The 23442-nt window shown below is 49.4% G+C and overlaps 1 protein-coding gene across 1 annotated transcript in view; it reads right to left on the reverse strand.

The window, feature by feature from the left end:
- The window catches only part of LOC122392157 (discoidin domain-containing receptor 2-like), a 69838-nt gene that overhangs the window by 35519 nt on the left and 10877 nt on the right, over nucleotides 1-23442 (reverse strand). Inside the window, exons 2-8 of the mRNA XM_043386735.1 lie at nucleotides 19355-19667; nucleotides 12095-12200; nucleotides 11612-11840; nucleotides 9180-9327; nucleotides 5193-5369; nucleotides 4407-4540; nucleotides 2789-2996 (exon numbers count right to left, since the gene is read on the reverse strand). Of these exons, the coding sequence (XP_043242670.1) occupies nucleotides 2789-2996; nucleotides 4407-4540; nucleotides 5193-5369; nucleotides 9180-9327; nucleotides 11612-11840; nucleotides 12095-12200; nucleotides 19355-19442 (1090 nt within the window). The 5' untranslated portion in view covers nucleotides 19443-19667. The remainder of the gene's footprint in view (nucleotides 1-2788; nucleotides 2997-4406; nucleotides 4541-5192; nucleotides 5370-9179; nucleotides 9328-11611; nucleotides 11841-12094; nucleotides 12201-19354; nucleotides 19668-23442) is intronic.

Raw genomic sequence — 23442 nt, forward strand, 5'->3', positions numbered from 1 at the left:
TGCTTATGAACTGAAGCAATGATCATTGAATTAAAGGGACTATCCCACCTTCTAAAATGTTGTTAAAACCAGTTAAATTGTGCCCGACTTTAAATGTAGATTGGATGACCAGGAACACGGTTCTGGCATTTATTTTTCATTAACCCTATTAGTGGCAGGCTCCTGGCTACCCCATATTAGTGGCAGGGGGGGGGCTGTTTACGACCCCCCCTTGATATCTCGAGATCTAACCTGCCGATTTTCAAAATTCAAACGGCATTCGATTTGGCTCAACGAGATCTACATTTCTAAAAAAAAAAAAAAAAAAAAATGTCAATAGGGGGGGGTGGAGGGGGGTAAAAACGGGCACATTGCAGATACATTTTAGACTGTTTATCACGGCCAGGTTTCTGAACCAATCTTAACGCAACTTTTGCCGATCGATAGAGAATGAACCAGGAATTCACATGGATCCTAAAAATATGCATTTTCAAAAATCATAGGCGGATACAGATCATTGAGATTGGGGGTACACAAAAAGTATAGTAAATAGGGTTTTTGTTGGTACTGTTTCTAAAAAGGGTGGCAATGGTCTTGTTATGTTACAATTTTCTTATGAGAGAACGACTAAAATTGTATTGGTCATGCATAGGCGGTGTCAGGGCACCTATGTTGGGAGGTAAAAAATAACCCCCCTTTTTGGACGCCTGGATCCGCCTATTATAGCAAAAACGTGTCAAAAGAGGATGCACAATAACTTTGTATATGTTATCACATGATACCTTTCATTCACTGTTCGTAAAACTGGTGCAGCATCGTGATCTTCGCCCAAATGACTCGCTTCACGAATAGGACCCCCCAATTCCCAGTGCTCTGGAGCCGCCCCTGGTAAAGTTATGAACTTGAAATTTTCAGGGAATGTGCCCAATTTAGTTTTAGGAAAAGTCAGCAAATTTCAGCATCGTAGCTCCAGCGGTTTCGGAGATATTCCCGAAAAACCTGGGGTGGATAAAAACAACCCCCCCTGCCACTAATAGGGTTAAACATCTTAGGCTTCCATATTCCAAACACAAACTTTCAAATATGTGACGTCACAGCCCAAAATTACCTCCTTCCCCGGGCCACATTACTGTCATAAAGCTGATTCTTTTTACTCTGTAGGCACCACAACAAAGTTTAGACCAAGTTTTAAGCGATTTTTCAACGAACAAACCCATTGAAATCAGAATGACTAAACGAGGTGACGTCACACTAACGGTCGCTCCATGTTGAAGATAGGGCCTTGTACAAGGCCCATTTTCAAATGAAGGGAACGAATTTCTTCAACACCAAGAGGCCGCGGGGGTTGCAACCTAGATAGATAGTGGTTTCTGAACCTCGCCGCAAAGTTGGCTATCTCAACTCAAACCCCATGTTAAAGGTGGGATAGTCCCTTTAAAAGCGGCAAAACCGAACAGACCTGAAAAGTTGGCGAACCGAATACCAGGATTAGGAACATGAAATGTGAACTACGCTACGTAGATCCAAACATTACCTATGAAAATACTAATAATGAAGTATGTGTATCAGTTATTTTTGTTTGATCGCATCACCGAAACCCTCCCTCAGGGTTTCTCAAAGCTCCAGCTAGTCGGATCCAGACAAATCATCCAAAGTTGATAATTCCTCTAGTTCGTGTCATGGGGCATTCCGCGGTCGGCACTCGACTACGAATGTTACATTCAGCCTCGCCGACCGACCGGCCGTAATTTGTGACTGGCACCGGAGCGGTCCGTAATTTGAGACTGTTCCGCTGGGGTGCTCCGACTATTATGTTATTGAGGAATTAGCGTGAAATCACCTCGAAGCCGCGGCTCGGCCAGTCGGTTTTGCCACCGCACCAGGTGTTTGGAAAGGCCGAACGTCAATCCAATAAGCCCCGTATTGGTAGTTCGACAACCGGATGAAAAATAGCCATGCGGTTGGTTAAAATTTCCAGTGTGTCTACATTGAAATGGGAATTATAATGAAATCATTAAATGACTTAACTTCTCTACATACCTACTGTAAAAAAAAAAACTAATCGATATGCTCTTGTCACCTGAAACTGTAACTACCCTAAAAACCACCGAGAAACATAAAGTACTATTACAAAATAAAAGCACAGAGACCGTCGCACCCATGCACTGTCTTGGACTGGGAGCGCAGTCGAACAAGGGGCACTGCGATTTATCGCCGACAGTCGTCTGCTCTCACGGTTTGAATTAAGATATCACGCTGTCATCCTAAATTTCCCAGCTTCAAACACTTCCTCAGAGTCCTAGCCAGCGCCCGAAGAACAAAGGCCGGATAACTGGTGGCCAGCTTTGCTCCTCTGCTGGCGACAGCCGCGGTGGCTATTGATTGGGTACTCGGAGGTCACCTGCCACCCTATACCCTCAGACGTCACTGAGCTCAGTATCAACCACTGCTCCTTGAACTCTGACTCAACACGGGAAGCCCTCTTCACCTCCGACCCACGCATTCCGCGGAGACTGACCGGCACTCAACAGCGTGGATGGACAGAGCGGGGGCCGGGTGCCGGCCCGACCACACCTGGCCGAGCGGTGAGCAGTGCTCATCCGACACTGACTGACCTGAACTAACTGAGCTGACACCGAATCAGCCTGGCCTAACTGACCTGACTGACCTGATTGACCTGACTGACCTGACCGACCTGACTGGCCTCACTGACCTCACTGACCTCACTGACCTCACTGACCTCGCTGACCTGAGCGACCTGACTGACCCGACTGACCTGAGATCGACTGAGACTCAGACTCGGACTAACCTGAAGTGAAGCGTATCTCGCTGATAAGGATCCAGCGAGCGCTGAAGAACAGCTGGATCTTGACGAAGCGGGCCGCCCGGCCACCCAGGCTGATGGAGATGTTCCTCGTCTCCCCGTTGGCTCGGACGGCCCTCGGATAGAACACCACCGGAGACCACTGGTACAGCTTACCGCCGTCCGAGAAAAACACTCGGACCAGCGAGAAAATCTGCGCAGAACAGGACGATACGATACAATGCCCGTGTCCTTATAGTATTCCAGCAACGCTATATAAAGTTTATATGCTTTTGGCTTCTATATTCTTAATCATTTAATTTAGTACCAGTGTTTTGTGTTAAACAACTGTCTGTGATGAAAACACCGCCATGTAAAGCTTGGAGAATATTTATGCGAATATAAGGACGTAATGATCCTAAGCATGTGCCGGACTAAAATTCATTGAATATGAAATATAAGATATTGCAATAAAATACCTCACGCAGAGTCAATGCATTCAATGATCCTACTGATCCTATTTCATCAGACGCTCGATACGTCAGGTGGCTAAAGTTAGCGCCCAACATAGATGAAACATTAGTTCATTATTATGAAACCGAATTGAAATTTGCATTCCACGAAATTCCGTGCAGCTAAGTTCATCAATTATGTTATAAACTTAGCAAAAGAATGGGCATTCAACTGTGGAATCCACCAGCAGCGCATTACGTTATAGCAATGGTTGCAAGCAATAGACGCTTGTCAGACTTCCGTGGGCCCAGCTGGTTCATTTACTGTGGTTAGCTGCTGACAGACGGTTCGAGTGAACATCGTCCTGTCGTCGCTCACTGCACCAAATGTGTTTGTTCTGCACCAAGGAACGATCTGTAACCTGTTTGACCTTTCAATGGATTGTCAGTCGTTTGCGTAGGCTTTGCACGAAACGTGAGGCTTAGCGTCATCCATCGGCAATAAAGCAGCACTCGTTAATTTCAGTGGAACGTCAGCTATGTGCTAGTAGCTGGACGGGGAAGCGCTCCCCTGGCTCCACGGCAGCGATGATAGGTCCTAAGGGGCGACCGGCTACCGACACAAAACCATCGCGCTGCCATCGCTTTGACACATGGCTTTGGGCGCTGTCAATTCTCCCGATGGCCATTGTCGATGGCAGTGCTGACGGGGGTTTGATGTATGTCGACAGACGCTATCCACGTATGTCAGGGTATGAGTGGTGTGGCAATACAGGCAGGTTAAGCGCCACAGTTCACATTACTCAGTAATTGGTGTAATTGATCAAATATAATAGACGTAAAACACCGTCAAAAGTACGACATTGATTATTGCAAGCAGTCATTCGCTAACGTCATGGTTGGCAAGTCGTGGAAGTTTCACTTGTCATATGCATTATCAAAATAACTTTGATAAAAGAGCAATGATTTATGACTAGATCCACGATAGAAACTGTTTAATTTTACGTCAACTTTTTATACCTGTAATTGAAAGTCACGCCATCAAATAAATAGTAAATAATTTCCCCCTAGCCCAAGGGGGCAGGTGACTTACCAGCATAGTGTATAACGACTTGGTCTTAGCAACTTTCCGAGGAGCCCAACGCTACGACCATTGACGCTGGTTGTCTCACCTGAATTCCTCGACTGTAGTGCACGTTGGTGAAGAGTGATACTTGCGAGAAATTTCGTACGGCATCGAATTCGAACGTAATCTCAATTGGATACTGTTGAGATGCGTTGTTCGCCCATCCTACCCATTCGTATCCTGAAACACAGTTGGACACATCGCTAACACATTGACAAAGGTGTAACACTTTGAAAGCTTAACTTGATTACAAGTCCCAGAGTGGGCAACTTCCCAAAAGAAAGATTTCCTTTACACTGTCGCGGTTCTATAAGCAAGTCACGCATTGTCACAAATTAAGAGTTCATTGCTCGGAAAGGAGGCCCTTTGTCTTTCAATTCAGTTGGATACCATTCAATTATGCCTTTACTTCGCGCAATTTAAGTTCCAGAAAAAAAAAATTGAAAGAAGAAAGAAAGCATTTAGTCTTGCAATGGCAGTGTTATGACAGGAAATTTACACTGACAGATTCTGTGACGTCAAAAAGCGGGTGGAATATTGATCTACATATTTTTTTTTTAAACTGTTCTCCAACAAATGACTGTGCGATCCCTCAATCGCAGTTTTATATAAGACAGATTGCATGTCTGGGAGTCGACATCATCTGATTTAAATCTCGTCTTTCGTAAGGCTTTCAAACAAACAAACGCATCTGCCAGCTCGCTCAACAGCTAGCACATTTTTTTTTTCTTCTAATCGCATCGCATATTCCGCGGTTCTAAGCATGACATACATACAGCTAAGTGGTGTTTTTTTTTTGTATTGCACTGCACATGCAGGTTTTTGGACTCACCTTTTCCGTACCCCCGGTCGTCGAGGAAGCTGTCACCGCCGACCATGCCATCGCTGAGCTGGCCGAGCCCCCGCGACAGGAAGCCGCGGCGCACCTCTCCGTCGAACGACAGGTCACCGAGGCTGATCTCCGGAGAGTAGGCGTCCCCCTGGCGTACCGAGTAGGCCAGGGGGCCGTCTGCGGCAGACGGTAGAGAAGGCGGTGTCAGGGGGCCGTCTGCGGCGGACGACAGAAGGGGCAGTGTCAGGGGACCGTCTGCGGTGGAACAGCAGGGGAGCAGTGTCAGGGGACCGTCTGCGGTGGAACGGCAGGGACAGTGTCAGGGGACCGTCTGCGGCGAGCGACAGAAGGGGCAGTGTCAGGGGGCCGTGTACAGCGGACGACAGGGGGTCAGTGTCAGGGGGCCGTCTGTGGCAGGCGGCAGGGGCAGTGTCAGGGGGCCGTCTGCGGTGGAACAGCAGGGGAGCAGTGTCAGGGGGCCGTGTACAGCGGACGACAGGGGGTCAGTGTCAGGGGGCCGTCTGCGGCAGGCGGCAGGGGAGCAGTGTCAGGAGCCTGATGTTTTGAAGATGCTAGGAATGCGTAAACAGTGCAATCTCTAGATGCACGAACTTGAGAGGGACACAGCTCGTACATAGTTATACTTTGGCGCGCAGCATGCATCCAAATTCTAGCATACGATTGCGTTTATACAATGTATTGGATGAAACATGTTTAAAGTAAGTACACGTAATGAGTCCCAGACGGCCACGTAGCCACCACAAACTGTCCCTTCCGTATCGGTCTCTGCCCCTGTGTCGTTCTCTGTCTCTGTACTTCTGTGTTCCACTACCGTTCCGCTGCGGCCCCTGTCTCTCCCTGTATGTAGCTGTGCTCCACCGCTGTCCCTCAGCGGTTCCGTTCCACTGCACAGTTCCAAGTCTCCCTGTCTCCCTGTATCTGTGCTCCACCACTGCTCCACTGCTGCACCCACCGTCTCTCTCTGTGTCTGGTGGTCGATGGCCCTCTGAGGCTCGGCAGCCTCGTTACCGGTACGACCCATCCGGGCGGCGGCCGCCGATCGTTCGCCGGCGCCCGCCGCACCATGAGAGGAGCGCCGCGCCCCGCCCATCCCCGTCAGATTTCACAGGCCACCGGCCAGGTGCCATCAGCCGGAGAACGGCGCAGGTCACTGACTTGGCGCCCTAATAATTACCGGGAACGGCCGAAGGAAATGAAATTCACAGTCGCAGACGGCGGATACCAATTACCTGATGGCGGCCATGCTCCGCGGCTCTAATGGCGCCGCGGCCGGCCAGCGACGACCGCCGAAATTCGCAGCTAAATCCCGGGGGAGGGCGTCAAACCGCGCTCCAGTGTCTCCACGTATGCCAAACATTACATCGTCTGTATTGACGTGCGTAATGTGAGTGCATGAAAGGGTAAAAAATAACAGATAAACAATTCTCATTTAAGAAACCACTTATGCCTTATTGTGCATTGTGGTATTTGTAGATCTTACAACGAGTTCACAGATGATTATTGCCGTTTTCACGACGGATTATTATCAGACAAAATGTACCAAACTTGACCAAAGCTAGCAAACTCTGTTTTACAGCAAGTATCTTCATGTAAATTCATGTCAATCCCTTCATCGAGTAAAATGTCTGATAATTTCATAAATAAGGTACCAATAAAATCAACTAATAACAACCTAAGCTGAAAACTACTAGCCCGCGCGGGGCTGGGGGGGTAAATTTTACCCCCCCTCAAGAATTTTTGCGATATCTCAAAAACGGCGGCGCGCAGCGCCGCCAAACTTTCAGTACCTTTTCTTACATCAATTTGACACGTTCCCTGAAAATTTGAGCGAAATCCGTCGGAAAATTTTTGAGAAATTGACGTTTTAGTGACGTCATGTTCGCCATTTTCGCCTCAAAAACGGCAAAAGTTCAAACGCCGCTAACATCTTCATTTTTAAAGGAATCAAGACGTAACAAAAAAGGTTATACGTAATTTTACTTTGTCTATCAAATGGCTATCTCGGTTTTTTGAAACTTTTGGATTTTGGCCTAATTTTTTTCAAAAAACTGACTTTTTTGGGAAAATCATTATAAAATCCAAAATTTTGAGTCTATCGAAAAAACCGGAATATATGTCAGAGAAGTGGTCTATGTGCACCTACATACCAAATTTTAGAAGAATCGGTTCAAAAATGTGGGAGTTATTCAAAATTTTATGACGTCACGACACACAAATTTTTTGAAAAATGACTTTTTTGGAAGTTCTAGACCTCGTACGGAAACAAAAATAGCACCATTCGATTCGCCGTGAAAAACTGCATCAGATAGACACCTTTTTAGGCCTTAACAACCAACTTCAAAATTTGACCTCACTTGACCTGACCTTGACCTGACCTCGACCTGAAATTCATCCAGAGGTGGTCTATATCACTTATTGAGTGTGCCTATTGAATTCTATGAGTAAAATGACCCATAAAACATGTGTCGCACATGCCCTTTTCTATATTTTGTTTTTTGGTGACCTGACCTGACCTGACCTGACCTTGACCTTGACCTCTGAATGATATTGTATGCAACGAATATTGTCTTGGTAGCCTAAGAACACGTTTTGGGCGATCAGTCTCAGTCCATGACTCCATTCTTCGGCAACTACGGTGCAAGGCCGATACTGTAGAAACTTGCAATTTGTACCCTTGACCTGACCTTGACCTTGACCTCAAACTTTAAATTAAGTACATGTTTTTAGTAGTTCTTGATGAGAGCTTTCGATTGGCGTTTGAATTTTCCAAATCGGACCATTAGTTCGGGAGATAACAGGGGGGGTAAAATTTACCCCCCCCCCAGCCCCGCGCGTTCGGCTGGAGACCCCAGCCCCGCGCGGGCTAAGAATCGAGTATCAACTACGAACTTAATTTAACCAAATCTCCTCAAATGTGACCAAATGTGCCGTCGTGGAAACGGCTAATATTTCTATATTTTCTAACTGCAAAATGATAATGTTGTAAACGTTCCATTACTGGTGATTCAAATGTGTTTCTACTCGGCGGTAACTATTGTATTCTTTCTTACACAAGTCTACGGATAGCTTTAAGAAATGGGTATGCGTTCAAGACGATGATAAGCAACTACCTACTATAATATGTTTGTGGGAACGTGTGTTCAAATCAGACGCCAATCAATATGAAAAACCAACATACCAATGCAAATTGATGCCTGATATGGTTCAGGTAATCAGGTTGTACAGATGTCTGAACCAGTAAAGAAGATAATGGCACCATTTGTTGCACCTTCATCGCCTGCTCCTGCCCATCGGACCCAGACAAACGTGGGAAAAGTGCGACGAGCCTAGGCCATTTACCTGCGCCATGGATCATGCACGTCCCATTCATCATCATTTTGCCATGGAACGCTCCACCTCTATCGTGACCCGGTCGTGAAAGGTGGACAATGCCATAAACACTCAATGGGAGTACCGTCGGACAGGAAAGCATATCTTGACATTGGGAACGCACGCGTTTTTTCCGTGTTTGCTTATCATATGGGCATTTTGCAAGCAAAACAGCGACGCAATGTGGCGTAAGTTTGATGATTATGTGGGAGAGAGAGAGAGAGAGAGAGAGAGAGAGAGAGAGAGAGAGAGAGAGGAGAGAGAAAGAGAGAGAAAGAGGGAGGGAGAGAAAGAGGGAGAGGGAGAGAGAGAGAGAGAGAGAGAGAGAGAGAGAGAGAGAGAGAGAGAGAGAGAGAGAGAGAGAGAGAGAGAGAGAGAGAGAGAGAAAGAGAAAGAGAGAGAGAGAGTAGAGAAATGGAGAGACAACAAAAGACCGGCAGCTCTCACCTTTTCTGCGGCAGCCGAGCAGCCCTCACCATTTCTCCAGTATCTCTCACCTTTTCTGCGGCAGCCGAGCAGCCCCCACCATTTCTCCAGCAGCTCTCACCTTTTCTGCGGCAGCTGAGCAGCCCTTACCATTTCTCCAGTATCTCTCACCTTTTCTGCGGCAGCCGAGCAGCTCGACGCGCAGGCAGACGGTGCGCGAGTACTCGCTGTAGGGCAGGAACCGCACCCGGGAGGACACCATCGGCGGCACCAGCGCATTCTCCTTGACGTCCACCACGTTCGTGTTGCCGGGCAGGATCTGGCGGTGACAGCAGGGGACGTCAAACAGGCTGTCGGAAGTGGCGGTGTTTAGCTAGATTTCATTCTGTCTAGTTGTCTCTTGGTATCATCTCAAACGAATATCGGACAAATCCAGTGTTTGTTGAATCATAATTGCGGTTGTGCTATGGTGAGATTGAGTTTTTATTAGCTCAGAATCAAACTAGAGTACCTACCTATCTATTTACATGTCACATTACACACATAGGCCTTCTAGCCCTCGCCCGCACATGCCATTTTCCCATCCTAGAACGCACATGGGGAGGGGGGTGGTTGCCACCCCCCCGCGCCATTTCGTTCCTGTTGGAGATAGAGCTTAGCGGTAAGGACCAAAAAGATTCTTTGGGAAGAGACGAATCCAATGATACCCAGTTTTACCTTCTCCTAGGCCAGTCATTGATCTTCCAGGTCAGGTCAAACTAAAAAATGTTGCTGTTTTGGGTCACCGTTGGATATCAAGTGCGCTGCTTATCATATACCGATGACGATGCTGTTTTCTGGTGCCAAGCCAGCTAGAACCTCTTTGTCACACTACCCGACCAGATTTTTGCTGCTGAGGTCATTTCAGGTCAAGTTAGGTCAAGGTCAATTATATGTGTTTGTATGTCTGTGTGTGTCTGTGTGTATACTGATGTGTGCACCGATTGTTTTTGTGTCCATATTACATGAAATCATGACCTGAGAAGCTTTTACCAAAAATGCAGTAAAAAACTTCACAAAAAGTAAATTCAGCTTGCCTAAAACGCAATTATCTTAGATGACCTAGGTTGACCTTGACCCTGACCTTGACACCTGTACATCGTCGAACAACATGTTCCGCGATAGGTGGGAGGTAAGACTGGCAAAAAAGACCGAAATCAAGGTGTCAAAAGCTCACAAGGCCCATGGCAAACGCAAGATGCTGAGATTTGGCCATTTGGGTCATGACATGACCTGAAAAACAAGGTCATATCTCCAAAACCAAAAATCACAGAAACTTGAAATTTTCAGTGGACATCAAGAAAGGATAGAGGAGCAGCTATACGAAAAATCAGCTATCTAGCTCTAAAAATGTCGAGTGCAGAGCAGAAAGACTACCTGGGGGTGGCAACCCCCCCCCCCCCCCATGTGCGGGCGAGGGCTAGTGATGGTAGTACAGCTCCTGTCATGTTTCCATGTCAGGCGAAAAGGTTAACTTTGTGAATGGTTATTTCGGCGGAGTAACAGATGTCGGCTGGTCTGTTTTGTCGATCGCTGCCGTCTGGACTGACTCCCCCCTCCCCCTTCTTCCCTTCCACCTGCACTACACTCCAGAGTCGGCAGCTCAGGCCGCTAGGGAACAGAGCCAATTAGCGCCGTACCGTGGGCAGTGTGTGGGTGGATCTCGAGGGTCCGGGGACGCGGTGACACCTCTCTCGGGGTCAATGGATCTTGTTACCTGGCCGTCCGGGCACAGAAACACGGGCTGAGAGGCTGGACTCGCGTTACAAATGACGGAAAGGGTGGCTGTTACCAAGGCGCTGCTGATTACATAATAAGAGCACAGTAAGCATTTGCTGCCGTAATTGCTTAGGCCAGGTGTATAATTCAACATACATGTGTCACAGAGAACGCAGTGAAGGCACCTAAAGCTTCATAAACCTGTTTTGTTTGTGTATGGCGGTAAATTATACTACCTGTCCAGACTGGGACGAACTCGTGTCGCATGTTCCTCCACAGCAATAGCCAGTCTATGCACAATGTACATCATCATTGTGAGGAACTTGGACGAACTTTGCAGGCCCGCTAGCGGCTTACAGCTGGTACCCGCCCACTGTGTTCATTTGACCAGCCAGCGCGGTCTCTTCAGGATCGATAGTCATTCACTACAGTAATGTGGACACATGTGACCGTCCGACTGAAAAGGCGCTGCGCTCGTGGTTCCTGTCCCGTGTCCGGTTGTATAGAAACATTGATTTTGAGGCACAGGTCATAAATAACCTGCGTATGTCACAGTACCGGGTACACAGAGGTAACAGAAAATGTTAGTCTTCACTGGAGCTACCGTGTGACCTTTTTCGCGTACTTCAATCTCCCTTAGTTGTGACCTCCTCATCTGCTATTGCTACTGCCTCTGTGCTATATACCTCTGTGGCCTTCTCCTGTCACACTCACCTCCCCTGTGGCTTGTGACCTCCTGTGACCTCTGTAACCTCCTCCTATGACCGCCTGTGATTTGCACCTGCGAGCTATGTGACCTGTGTCCACCTGGAATGTAACCTCAGTGCCCTGTCCAGGGGACTTACCGTGGAGCCGTCCCACAGGGAGTAGTTTCTCCATCCGACGCCCTGTCGCCAGTACTGCAGGGTGAACGTCCGGGTGTGCTCGACGCCCTGGCCGCGGCCGTAGCGGCCCTGGGTGAGCACGGCGGTGACGACGTGCTCCGACGGCAGCGCCACCTCGAGGAACTCGCGCGAACTGCGCGACACGGGATGCAGCGGGCACCAGGCGCCCGCCGCCCGCTCCACGCTCACCCTGGGGGAGGACAGCGTCAGGTGAGCACACTGAGGACGCTGAACACTGCGCACTAATAACTAAATCATAAAAAACATCAGAGCTAATTGCAGCTCGTTACACTTCCCGCACGAAATAGATCAATGTTTTCATCTTTGAAGATGGCATTGGTCAGTTTCTCTCCTATCTCTCTTCCCTCTCTCTCTCTCTCTCTCTCTCCCTCCCTCTCTCCCTCTCTCCCTCTCTCTCTCTCCCTCTCTCCCTGCTGTGCTCACCTGCCATTCTGCGGTCCAGTGTTATTCTCGTCATAGCTGGAGGAGGCCGTCATAGCGTCGTCCTTAATTTGACCGGATGTGACCCCCAGCGGAAGCCGACATGCTCCTGTAAAAAAACGTGCACTGTAAGTGCAACAGCTCAAGACAAACATTCAGGTGCTTTCTCAACATTATGATAATTAGCGTTTATAATGTATATTGCATACCCATTTGTTCCCCGTAAAATAACAGATTCCCTGTCTTGTGCCTCTTGTTATGATGTTGGACTTGGTACGCGTGGTGGAATACAGAAGACATGCCTGGTATTCTAAATGGTTGATAATGTGAGTAAGGGAAGCCTACTCACACTGTGTTCCTTGAATAGATGCTTTCCGTGAATAGCTGAACCGGAGTAAGGAATTCAGTTTGTGGGAAAATCTTATCCTTGCAGCATGTGATGCATTTTGCGTCCACTGAGGGTCTAGCCATCTATGTGCGATGTACAGTGGGTCTATTTAAGATCTCCAGAGCCACCACGTGGCGCTACGGTCGGGGTAGGGCGAGTCCAAATCCCGAGGGAAGTGAGGTCACCAGTCATTGTGGGGGAAGGAAGGAGGAGGAGTGACGCGGTATCACGGCGCATAGGGCGTGCGTAGCGCCGGGAGTGGGCCGCCCAGGGCCGCCCGCCACTGCGCCGAGGCTGAGGGGAGGGGATGATGGTTGCGGGTGCGTTCACTCCGGTATGGTGGTATCCTGTTCATATGGAACCAGCAAGAATGCGACTGAAGGGAATCATTATCTCAAACAAACGGGCAAGCCAGAGGCAGCGTCAGTTCCAGCCAAAATGTTGAACAATGATAGGTAATTGAAATCTAGGACGCATTCATAGCATGCAACTATTCAGTCGATAGTTGCATGATGCTTTTCATGATGCATGATGAGGCTTTTCTAAACTGTTATTTGAGTTATATATTTTTCATTTGGCATCTTCAGTTTTGGTGTTTTTTTCGGGCCGAAAAGAATCGGAAAAGAAAAAAGATTTGAAATGGCTCCAGAAAAATGTCCAAAAATATTTTCTTAAAAATTAAACTTTGCTAAACATTTATAAGCGATAATTTTGACTTTTTTGAGAGGGTATTGGGAAAAGATGTCATTGTGCTTACCTGTGTTGCAGTAGAAGGAGAGGTTTTGGTTCGTGTCGAGATAAAACCAGACCCGGGAGTGGGGCTTGAACTCACGACATCGCATTCAACTCACAGGTTACTCAACCTCAACGCTACGAGCACCTATCGCCCTGCGCAGCTTGCTCAGTGTTTCGGCTAGAGTTCGGCCAAAGTGTCTGACGTCTGTCAATGTCACGAGGCGAAACCGCAAGGTAAATGTCCGTCCCGGTAGCTCGGTCGGTAGAGAGTTGGACTCCATGTGCCATGCGGTGAGAGCGCACGTCCCGCGGTTGCAAAAGTCCGGGTTCGAAACACGACGTGTGTTTGACGTTTTTGAGCCTCCTGACGGGTATGGTTGTGGTTGGTGGCAGGCCGCTGTCAGGCGAAGTCTTTGAGGGGACCGGCCGTGCGCGGCTATGTGCGCACGTTAAAATTTGGACTCTAATTCTGCCATAGATCAGGAATTGTTTGATCGGAGGGTAGAGAGCAGGGTCAACGCAACAAGCTGAGCTTAGCGGGGACTCTGTCCTTGTGATACCTTTCATTCAAAAGGTTCGGGCCAAATTTGATATTAAAAAGGGGGAGCCGAACCAGGTTGGGCCGGGTTGAACCCGGTTGGACCGGTGTCTTACACGCAATCATGGTCAGACAAAACAGAGGCTAATTTCGGGTCAAATATTTTTATTAACTGATCTTATTATTTTTAGCTTACACGTATATTAACTTTTAGCTTTTTTACCTCGAGACTTCATACACATAAATGTGGCATTCGTCTACTTTTCCTCATCTTCTCGTAGCGACTTGATTTGACCTTAAAAGCCCCTCTTACCAGTAAAAAAAAAAATCACCTGCATGATAATTATTTGCCAAAGGGCGCTCTTATACGCAAGAAACGCCAGCCGGTCAAAAAACTGGCGAACGATACGATCTTTCTATTGCTTGAATTATATTCAATGAAAATTTCAGGAGACATAAATAATATTAATCCTTATAATAGCTACCGGGCGCCAGGAGCTTTCGCTAGCATTTACCAACGTCACATTTGCATTACTCTGGGTTCATCATAGTTGACAGTAGATGAACCGGTCACAGCAAACCCATGCCTCATTATCCTTTCCTTCCAAGCAGCCAACTGCCAAGCTAACCGGCCGCCCGGCCCACCACCGCGATATGGAACAACGCTGGAGTGCGCCATTTGCCTACGGCAGTGCCCCACCGCGCCGGGGCTGTTTGACAGGTCACCCGCACCGTGCCCTCGCCACCCACCCCGCCCCCTCCCCACCTCCCCACCGGGCTCAGCTCGGTAGTGACTAGTGATGTCAATTACGGAAAATCGGAATACCGATACCAAACCAAGTACCAACCAAAACCACGGGAAAATACCGAAACCAAACCAACTTGGGAAACTGAGGGAAATACCAACTTTTTACCGATTTATTAGCCTCTTATACATTAGTGAGGGCTTGTGATACCAACAAAATACCAAACCCATTACGATTGAAATACCAAATACCAAGTTGGTATCGGTTTGGTATCGGTATACCAAAAAGTTGGTATCCGATTGACATTTCTAGTAGTGACCTCTCCTTGAATCTCACATGGACTCGACTGAGGCTCAACGCCATCTAGTTTCGTCTGGAGATCCTTACTAGATCCACTGTACATCACCTACGCTCGTCCTGCCGCAATGGTGCTTTGTAAATAGTAGGTCTTGGTATATTTACACATCCCGAGCTTACACAAAAGAAAACTGAATCAGTTTATTCAGTAAAGAAAAAAACATAATCGCTGTTTGCTCCATCGTCAGCAAATATCCACTCCTCGGCTGTTCTCGAACTCTGGTTAGACTGTACCGCAACGCAAAGGTGCACTGCGGAACAGCCTACCCAGCCAGAGTTTAGAGACCATGATGAGGATGAGCGGCGTTTGCCGTGGAAAGGAAAGGATATTGTCGGTCCTCAAACAGGATGAATCTGTCCTCAGCGAGTGTGCACATACCACTGACCTCTCTCTCTCTCTCTCTATCATATCTCTCTCTCTCTCTCTATCTGTACATACCTACAGATATATCTTCTAGTAAGGTGGTTGACGGTAATGCTTGGGGGATAGCAGCGAGACTATTTGCATGGACCGTGCTTTGAGTCGCTCGTCGAGGCTGATGCCTAATCCGTTCTTTGTATGTTTCTCAATCTGCGCTGTTGCGTCATCCCTATTGGAAAAGCGGCTTCCATGAGTTCTCTCTCTCTCTCTCTCTCTCTCTCTCTCTCTCTCTCTCTCTCTCTCTCTCTCTCTCTCTCTCTCTCTCTCTCTCTCTCTCTCTCTCTCTCTCTCTCTCTCTCTCTCTCTCTCTCTCTCTCTCTCTCTCTCTCCCTCTCTCTCTCTCTCTCTCTCTCTCTCTCTTTCTCTCTCTCTCTCTCTCTCTCTCTCTCTCTCTCTCTCTCTCTCTCTCTCTCTCTCTCTCTCTCTCTCTCTCTCTCTCTCTCTCTCTCTCTCTATTTAATATCCCTTCAAACTTCAATACATATGATTGATGGGGCAGTGGGTATTTCAAGTAGATGCTAGATCTTCGTTTGTCGGGAGGAGAATAGCAAGATCAAATCGAAATTTCAAACTGCAAAATACAATTATCGTAAAATCAAAGCGAATCCAGAGGGGTTTGATTCCAGAAGGCCATATCTGCTACACAGTATGGTCTCTTACCAGATCCACAACTGGTAGTACGAATACTATGTCCCCACCGCTCAGAGAGCGTGATTCTCTCTCAGACGGCGCCGAATTTAGAATCTCTAGTAGAGGTCTGCACCGGCCGGCTGCAGCCGCGGCTGGCTGCAGCCCCACGGCTGTGGGCCGGGGCGGCTGCAAATATCTCCAAGAACACGGCTACGGCTGTGGCCACGGCTGTGAGATTTACAGCTCAATCTTAAGTACTCAAATATAAAATTTTAAATCCTTAATCTTACATTCTAATAAGCAGTCTAGCCTGTAAAAATCATGCAAAGGATGCCCAGCAACATTGAAAGTGGTGAAGCCTTTGAAAACCTGTAATGGTTTTACCATTTGCTGTAGGGGAGTTTGCACTCTGGTACAGAATACTAATTATAGGTACCAATTGTTCCTTCATCATCAAGAGCTTGACAGTTTCAGAAAATGCAACATGCTGCATTGTGACATCCCTCTCAAATCAATCTCACCTGGTCATTAGGAAAACACCTTACAGCTATTGAAGACGAGCGTTCAATAATTCTTTCAGGTAATAGAAAAAGAAATCACGCCTAGGTAAAGGCTTCATAAAATATTATCTAAAATAACTCTTAGAAGTATTTCTGGATTTTCGGCAAGTCCAATTACATAATATAAAACTGGCGCTTTATGTTCTAACTGGTGTGTGAGTGACCGCTAACAGAAAATGCTGATCAACGGAGCCAATGGAATTAGATTATAAGTGACCATGAACCTTACTTACGGTTAATTCACATGATGGTGAAAACCCTGAACACGTAATTCACATGACGGTGAAAACCCTGAACACAATATTTCTTACGCGAGCTGTTGACTTTACTAATAAACTGACGTCTTCTTCTGAAAATGTTAAAATTTGATACCTAATCTTTGTTTGAGAGCAATTTTTTAACTAAATAGCATTATTATTTAATAATTATTATTTTCATGGCTGTTTATAGTGACAAAAACAATTTATTGCCACTTCTTTGCTATTGACGTCATTAAAAACTCAAGTAAAATTTTTGATTGAAAGACTGGCAATTGTGGCTCGCACGTCCTTGGGGATTTGAGCGAAGATCATTATTTGGAAAAATCAAAATAGATGAATGTTTTTCTTTGTTGGGTGCTCACTAGTGTTTTGATGCCTTGCATATCAAATTAGTTTTAGACTTGCTCAGAAGGCTGCTTCAAGCCTGGCATATCACACCCCAGAAAATATGCAAGGTAAGAAAGAAGCAAGAGTTTTGACTAGACAATCACTGTTTGACAGTCCATCAACTTCAGTTTCATTTTCCATACCTAACCTAACATTGATAATGAAAAGCATCAGGGTCTGTTCTGTCCCACAACCATGCTTCAGGATTTGGCATTAGATTTCTACACTGCTAGTGCTTCTATTCTGGTTCGTTGTTTATGTTTTCTGTTGATGTAGGTACCTACCTACCCATCTTTCTTAACCCCTTGCAAGGGCTTGTGTAGGCATGCGTTGCACATCAGGCTTCAGGCCTTCGGCCTAAAGCCAGATATACAACCACTTAACCTATGATGCTTCATGAGCTTGAGAATCTATAGCCCATTGCAATGTGCTTTTGGCTATATGTTTCAACTAAAAACAACTTAATATTATATACTATTTGGTTGCATTTCATTGAAAGTAGCCACGGCCGGCTGACGGCTGGCTGCCCACAGTTTGCCACGGCTGTGGGCGGCTGTGGCTGTGGAGCCACGGCTGCGGGGCGGCTAGGCTGTGGAAAATTGCAGCCGTGCAGAACTCTAATCTCTAGCTCCCAAAGGGGTCATCTACAAACCAGTGGTGCCTCAGCGCACCACTGCACTGGTCCGTCGTACGGCGCTGTAGGCCCGTCGTACGGCGCTGGAGGCCCGTCGTACGGCGCTGTAGGCCCGCCGTACGGCGCTGACGGTTCCTTGTGGTCCGGCACGCAGCGGTCTGTCGTCCGCACACACCGGTCCGTCGTATAGCGCTGACTGTCCGTTTTAGGGCATGCAGCGGACGGTCCGTCAAACAGCACCGACTGTCGACTGTCTTGTGTCTATACCACACGTTGCTGGCAGTCCGTCTTTCGGCGCTGACGGTCGCGATTCCATGTGCAGCGGTCCCTCGTATAACGCACAGTAGCAGGTCGTGGTCCGGTGCGCCATGGTCAGCCGTGGGACGTGGAGCGACCCGTCACGCGGCAGTGCAGCGGTCGTCGGCTCCCACGGGCGCCCTTGCAGGCCTGCACAGGTGTCGGCCGGCTGCTGGTGCCCACGGGACACCTCTACCGAGCGCCGGCCGGCCGGCCCGCGGCCCAAATGCGACCAGTCGGCCGGGTCGATAACCGTGCCGCTGTATTATTCAAACTGATCGGCCAAAACGGCGCGGATGCCGGCCAGAGGTATCCAGAGAGGGTTACTCTGGAGTGGGGTGACCAGTGCAGCGGAGTGATCCGTAGTTGGGTCAGATGTGCGCCGAGACGCCGTACTACCGATCAGCAAAGGCGTCTCGTCACTCGGCGTATTGGCGAGGACGCCAGCGCCACCGTCAGCCTCGGCTATACAGGGAGTGGTGCACCTGGCTCCTGTCGGTAACGCGGCGGCCGGCTGACAGACGGCCCGAAATACACCGGCCTGGAATGGAGCGGCCACTATCGCGCCTCTATACAGGCGCGCCGCGTCAATAGTGGCGCGGCACGGCGCCGCCGGCGGCGTTAGCGGCGGACGTGCGGCCGGACCGGGGAATAAGGCGGCCCGGACGTACCGTCACCGCCGCCCGATGAGGCCGCCAATGTCCGCCACTGACCTGGCGTGACCCCTGCACAGTACCCCGCCCCGCTCAAATCGATGGCCGCGCGACGCGCGTGCAAACGGCCTCCAGCTGAGCAATTTCCGAAGGTCTTTGGCCGACAGGAATTCACTCGACTCCTTTTCTATCGCGAACGTCCCATAATACATGTGAGAGACTGGTCTTCATTTAGGTAAAAGGAAGGACCCTCTAAAGAGAAAAATGATCATGCAAGGATTACGGGGGGAAGCCGGGGTGGTTTTAAACGTTTGAACCCATCATGTCATGTAAGTAGCTCATGCTCATAGTCCAACAGGTCATTTGATAAGCACACGTTCGACTAAGTAGTTAAGGCTCAAATAACTAATCAGCAAAGTCACAACTGCAGGTCAATACCACGCTAAAGAAGGACAGAAAGAAGTGTAACTATCTGGTATTGTTTATTTGTTTAGCAACTAAGCGGAGAAAAAATGTTCTTTTATGTAGTTGATTAGGCTCCAAAATTAATAAGTGTAGAAAATTGGGCACAATCACTGTAATGAGTGCAGGTTTTTTTCAATATTTCGTGCCATATAAATGTAATTGGTAAGTACCAGCCGAAGCCATTGCACTTACCGAGATCGACGGCGGCGGCGGGCGCGGCTGTGGCGAGCAGCAGGGCCAGGGTCCACTGAGGCCGCCACCCGGCGGCGGAGACCAGCATGCTGTGGCCGTCACTGACAGCCGCGGAACTCGACAGGGCCACTCGGCAGCGGTGACTGGGCGGCGTCCGTCATAACAGGGGGCTGCAGGCGGCAGCGGCTGACCGGTCCCGGCGGCAGGCGGCAGCGGCTGACCGGTCCCGGCGGCAGCACGGCAGCGGCTGACCGGTCCCGGCGGCAGCACGGCAGTGGCTGACCGGTCCCGGCGGCAGCACGGCGGAGCTCGCCTGGAAACGGACCGGGGCGGGGGGTCAGAGGCATGACTGAGTGACATTAGCGCGGTCTGTGTGAATGGCGAAGATTGGTAGATAATAATTAGCGGAATGTGTGCAGTGACGATAACATTTTAATGCACACTTAGAATGTCTAAGTTTTTGAGGCCATCATTTGATCTATACATAATAGAGTTTGACTCAAGTGCATGTTTTATTTCTAAACCAGGAGTTTTGACACTGTCACGCTATTAGTTGAAAAGCAATTTGCGTGAGGAGTATCTCATTTTATGTAACGAGGGCATCATTTGAAGGTTATTGCCAATATTACTCCGAAATATCAGTTGAACTCTCTAGTCACGACACGGTTCAATACAAACCGTTTTCATGAATTCAATAACAGTATGAGTATTCGAACCCTCTTGATAGCAATAGCTCTCATTGCCAATGACGATTTTAGGAATTGTGCATACGAGTCTTGGTGTACCGATGCATAAAATCCTGACTTTATCCCTACAGTCGTTTCCGTTCTCTGAATGACGGACTCGGACTACGGGCGATGCTGACCGGCCGGGGTCAGTGTGTTCCCTTAGTCGGGACTCAACTCGAGCGGGTAAATGCATCATCCATCGTTGCGTACAAATCTTCCAAAGGATGGGTGAATGCGTAGGTGTCTTTATTTCATATGGGTGAGTGCGCGCAAACTTTCTTTTGCGTCAGTCGTCTGAAACAATATGTAGTTATTACCACCCCAGAGCGTCGTAATTACCTTTCCCTGCTGCCCCGTGTCACCATTACAACCAAACCTGCCACCATGCCGTAACCGTATAGGGAAGTGACGCCATCACCACTCACCAGCTGGTTGTCACAATTCCGTACACTCCTACCGTGTCACAGAACTCTGTCCCCGCCGCGGGCAATCGTCACCATTCTGCGACCTGTGGTACTGTGTCACAATTACCATCTGACCCCGTCACTATCCCGTCCCCACGGGAACGTGTCACCATCCAGGCCTCACGGGGAAGTGCCACCTCCCCATCCCCTCGGGCACGTGTCACCATCCCGTCCCCATGGGCACGTGACACCGCTCCGTCCCCCCGGGCACGTGTTGCTCCCGGTCGTCTCGTCGCGCGCGGTCTCCTGCGCCGGCACTTCCTTCGTCGCTGCGTCGTGTTGTGATATAATTACCGGCGACAGAGGCGGCCGTGCGGCGCGCCGACTAACGCGATTAACCTGGACTCACACCAGTGAGAGCAATTCGGCCGCCGGATAACAAGGTTGGCCGTGTCCACGCAATTCCCGGCTCTTGGTCTCAGCCCGCGGGGCGGCCGGCCGGTGGCGACAGCGGCGGCTCCAGCCGGTGGCGACAGCGGCCGCTCCGGTTTCCGGCGCCGGGGCCGCGGCGTGGTGCTTTGATCGGCACCGCTCGGGCGCCCGGCGTCTTTGTGGCCGCCGAAAGGCTGACCGCGCCAGGTCGATTTTAATTCCGGCGTGGGCGCGCGGCCCGGCCGGCCGGCCTTCGTTGGCGGGCCGGCCCGACTGACGCTCTAATGCACCATCGATTCGGCACGCGGGCCCATATTTCGACCTCAACGCTGACAGCAGGGCCGACTGGCAGGTGCGGGGCCAGGTGGGACGGACCCGCCCTACTTCTGAGCAGCCGAGGAACTCTAGGTGGGGTGCTGGGATAATTCCTGGTCCGATCGGCTCGAAGCAGGGTACTGGTACAGTCCCTGTGGGATGGCCGTCAGGTCAGCGCAAGTCAGGGTGCCAGGACAGTCCCAAGTCACCTGTTAGGACCAATCGCCAAGAGAAATTGCTGTCAATATGGTTCAGAGTCTGGAAATTGTGTGCAGCTTTCATTGACATTCATTCAATGACATTCATTTAAGACATTCATTTTTTATATTTCACTATCAGCTATGCTTGCGATCCAATTTCGAAACATTTTGTCTGGTTTATTTTACATGTTTTGCATCTGGTACCAATCTGTGTCGAGGTGTGGTCACTGAATGTTTTGCGAGAGAGGAAAAAGTACACCAATCTAGGTCGGAGATCAGCCGTCCTGGAGCGACCGACATTGCCACCGCCACGCCCGCTGGTCTCCCAGAGCTGACGGCGGCCTCCGCACATCGCGCCACCCTGGCCCGTGTTGTGCGGCACAGCATGCATGCCAGGCGCCTACACTGGCGCCATCTGTTGGGGGCGGTATAAACTGACGCTCTATAGAGCTCTCGCGTCTTTCGCTTACCTATCAGTAAAGCAGTGCTGGCTGATCAGAGTGATCAGGGATTAATGTGGCCAGTCAGTCCCGTACGCTTACACATATAACAAGATCATCCACCGTTTCTTCCACATAAACATTTGCCGTTTCTAATAGAAACAAGCAGACTGAAAACATTAGCTCTATTTCTAAAGAAGACGTCTACCTACTTCTCCAAAAACACGAGATAATGAAGAAGGTCCGCAGAAGACAGAACGAGCGAGCAGCCAGTCTTGCCCAGCCCACCCAAGCGACCCGCCTTCCCTGAAGCCATCATAAACGCGGAGCAGCGGCAGCAGCTGCCGGCCGGCGTCCGGCGCGCGGCCCAGACGACCGACCTGTTCCGCTCGTGACGTCATCGTTGGCCGGGCTAATTACCAGATCAGGCTAATGCCGGCGGCATCCAGCGATTTAATTTCGGCCCGGCCTTATTAAATCCCGTACAATGGATCATAGGCGATGGCGGCGGGCCAGCACGCGGGAAATTGGGTGCCGACGCCGGCCGCCACCGCGGAGAAGTCGAGAGCAAAACTGAGACGGTGTTCTTGGTGGAGACTCCGCACCAGCGCCGGGTTTGGGATTTAGAGAGCGGGTCAGGGTGGACAGGAACTATACTGTTAGCGTTCTAAGAGCCTGGTGTGACCGGCTTATCATCGAGCTCGGGGACCCGTCCCCACTCTCTCCCGTCGACGTCTTTGACGCGCTCTCGCTCGAGTCAGGTCGGCGTCTGACTTCAAAGGCGGCCGTGTCAGAGTGGCTCTTGAGGCGAGAAGCTTGGTTTGTGCCCTGTCGTTGGTCTGAGCCGAACTCGGCCGAGTTACGGCCGCCGTCGAACTCTCGTTCCACTCGGAACGGGGGTAGGTCGCAGAGGTGGTGGAGCTCGCCCGACCCTTGACGCGCCGCCGGCCGGCCGGATCACAATATCGCCCGGCCACCAGTGTTGTTGAGAACTTCATCTGGTCTCGGCTGTTCGGCATAAACTGGCAGCGGGGCGGTATATGAGCCCGGCCGCAGTCAGCTGACCGATCTGCCGCCGCCGGCCGGTTTGATGGCGACCAATATTCACTGCACCGATCCGTCCCGGCAGTCAGAGTGAACAGATTGCATGCGGCGCCGTGTCATCGACTGAAATTCACAAAGTTGACAGAAGTTTGTGGCTGTTGAACGCTGAAAACCACTTCCAAAAAGAATGAGAATGCGTCATGCAGGACAGACTCAAAATTAAAGGCATCTGGAAATTGAAAAAGGTAGAAAGAAAAAGAATAAAAATGCACATGGATGCCCCTCCTGCATATGAAAGTATTTACATAGGGGAGAGTGGGGTAAGATGCCCAGGGTGGGAAAGACGCCCCACCCCCTCTAGCGGCGAAACAAAGAATCGAACCTGGAAATTAATGTTCGTAGCATAAAGCGGAAGCCTGCCTTGTTAACTGCACAAAAATTTGCGAAGCTCAGTTGGGCAACGGCTGGCTGGTGATTGCATGTTTTTTATTTGCTGCTTTCAAAAATATTTTGGTGCCAAAACAT

This window comes from Amphibalanus amphitrite, unplaced genomic scaffold (genome assembly GCF_019059575.1).
Source record: "Amphibalanus amphitrite isolate SeventyFive unplaced genomic scaffold, NRLGWU_Aamphi_draft 000471F_arrow, whole genome shotgun sequence".
NCBI classification, from domain to species: Eukaryota; Metazoa; Arthropoda; class Thecostraca; order Balanomorpha; family Balanidae; genus Amphibalanus; species Amphibalanus amphitrite.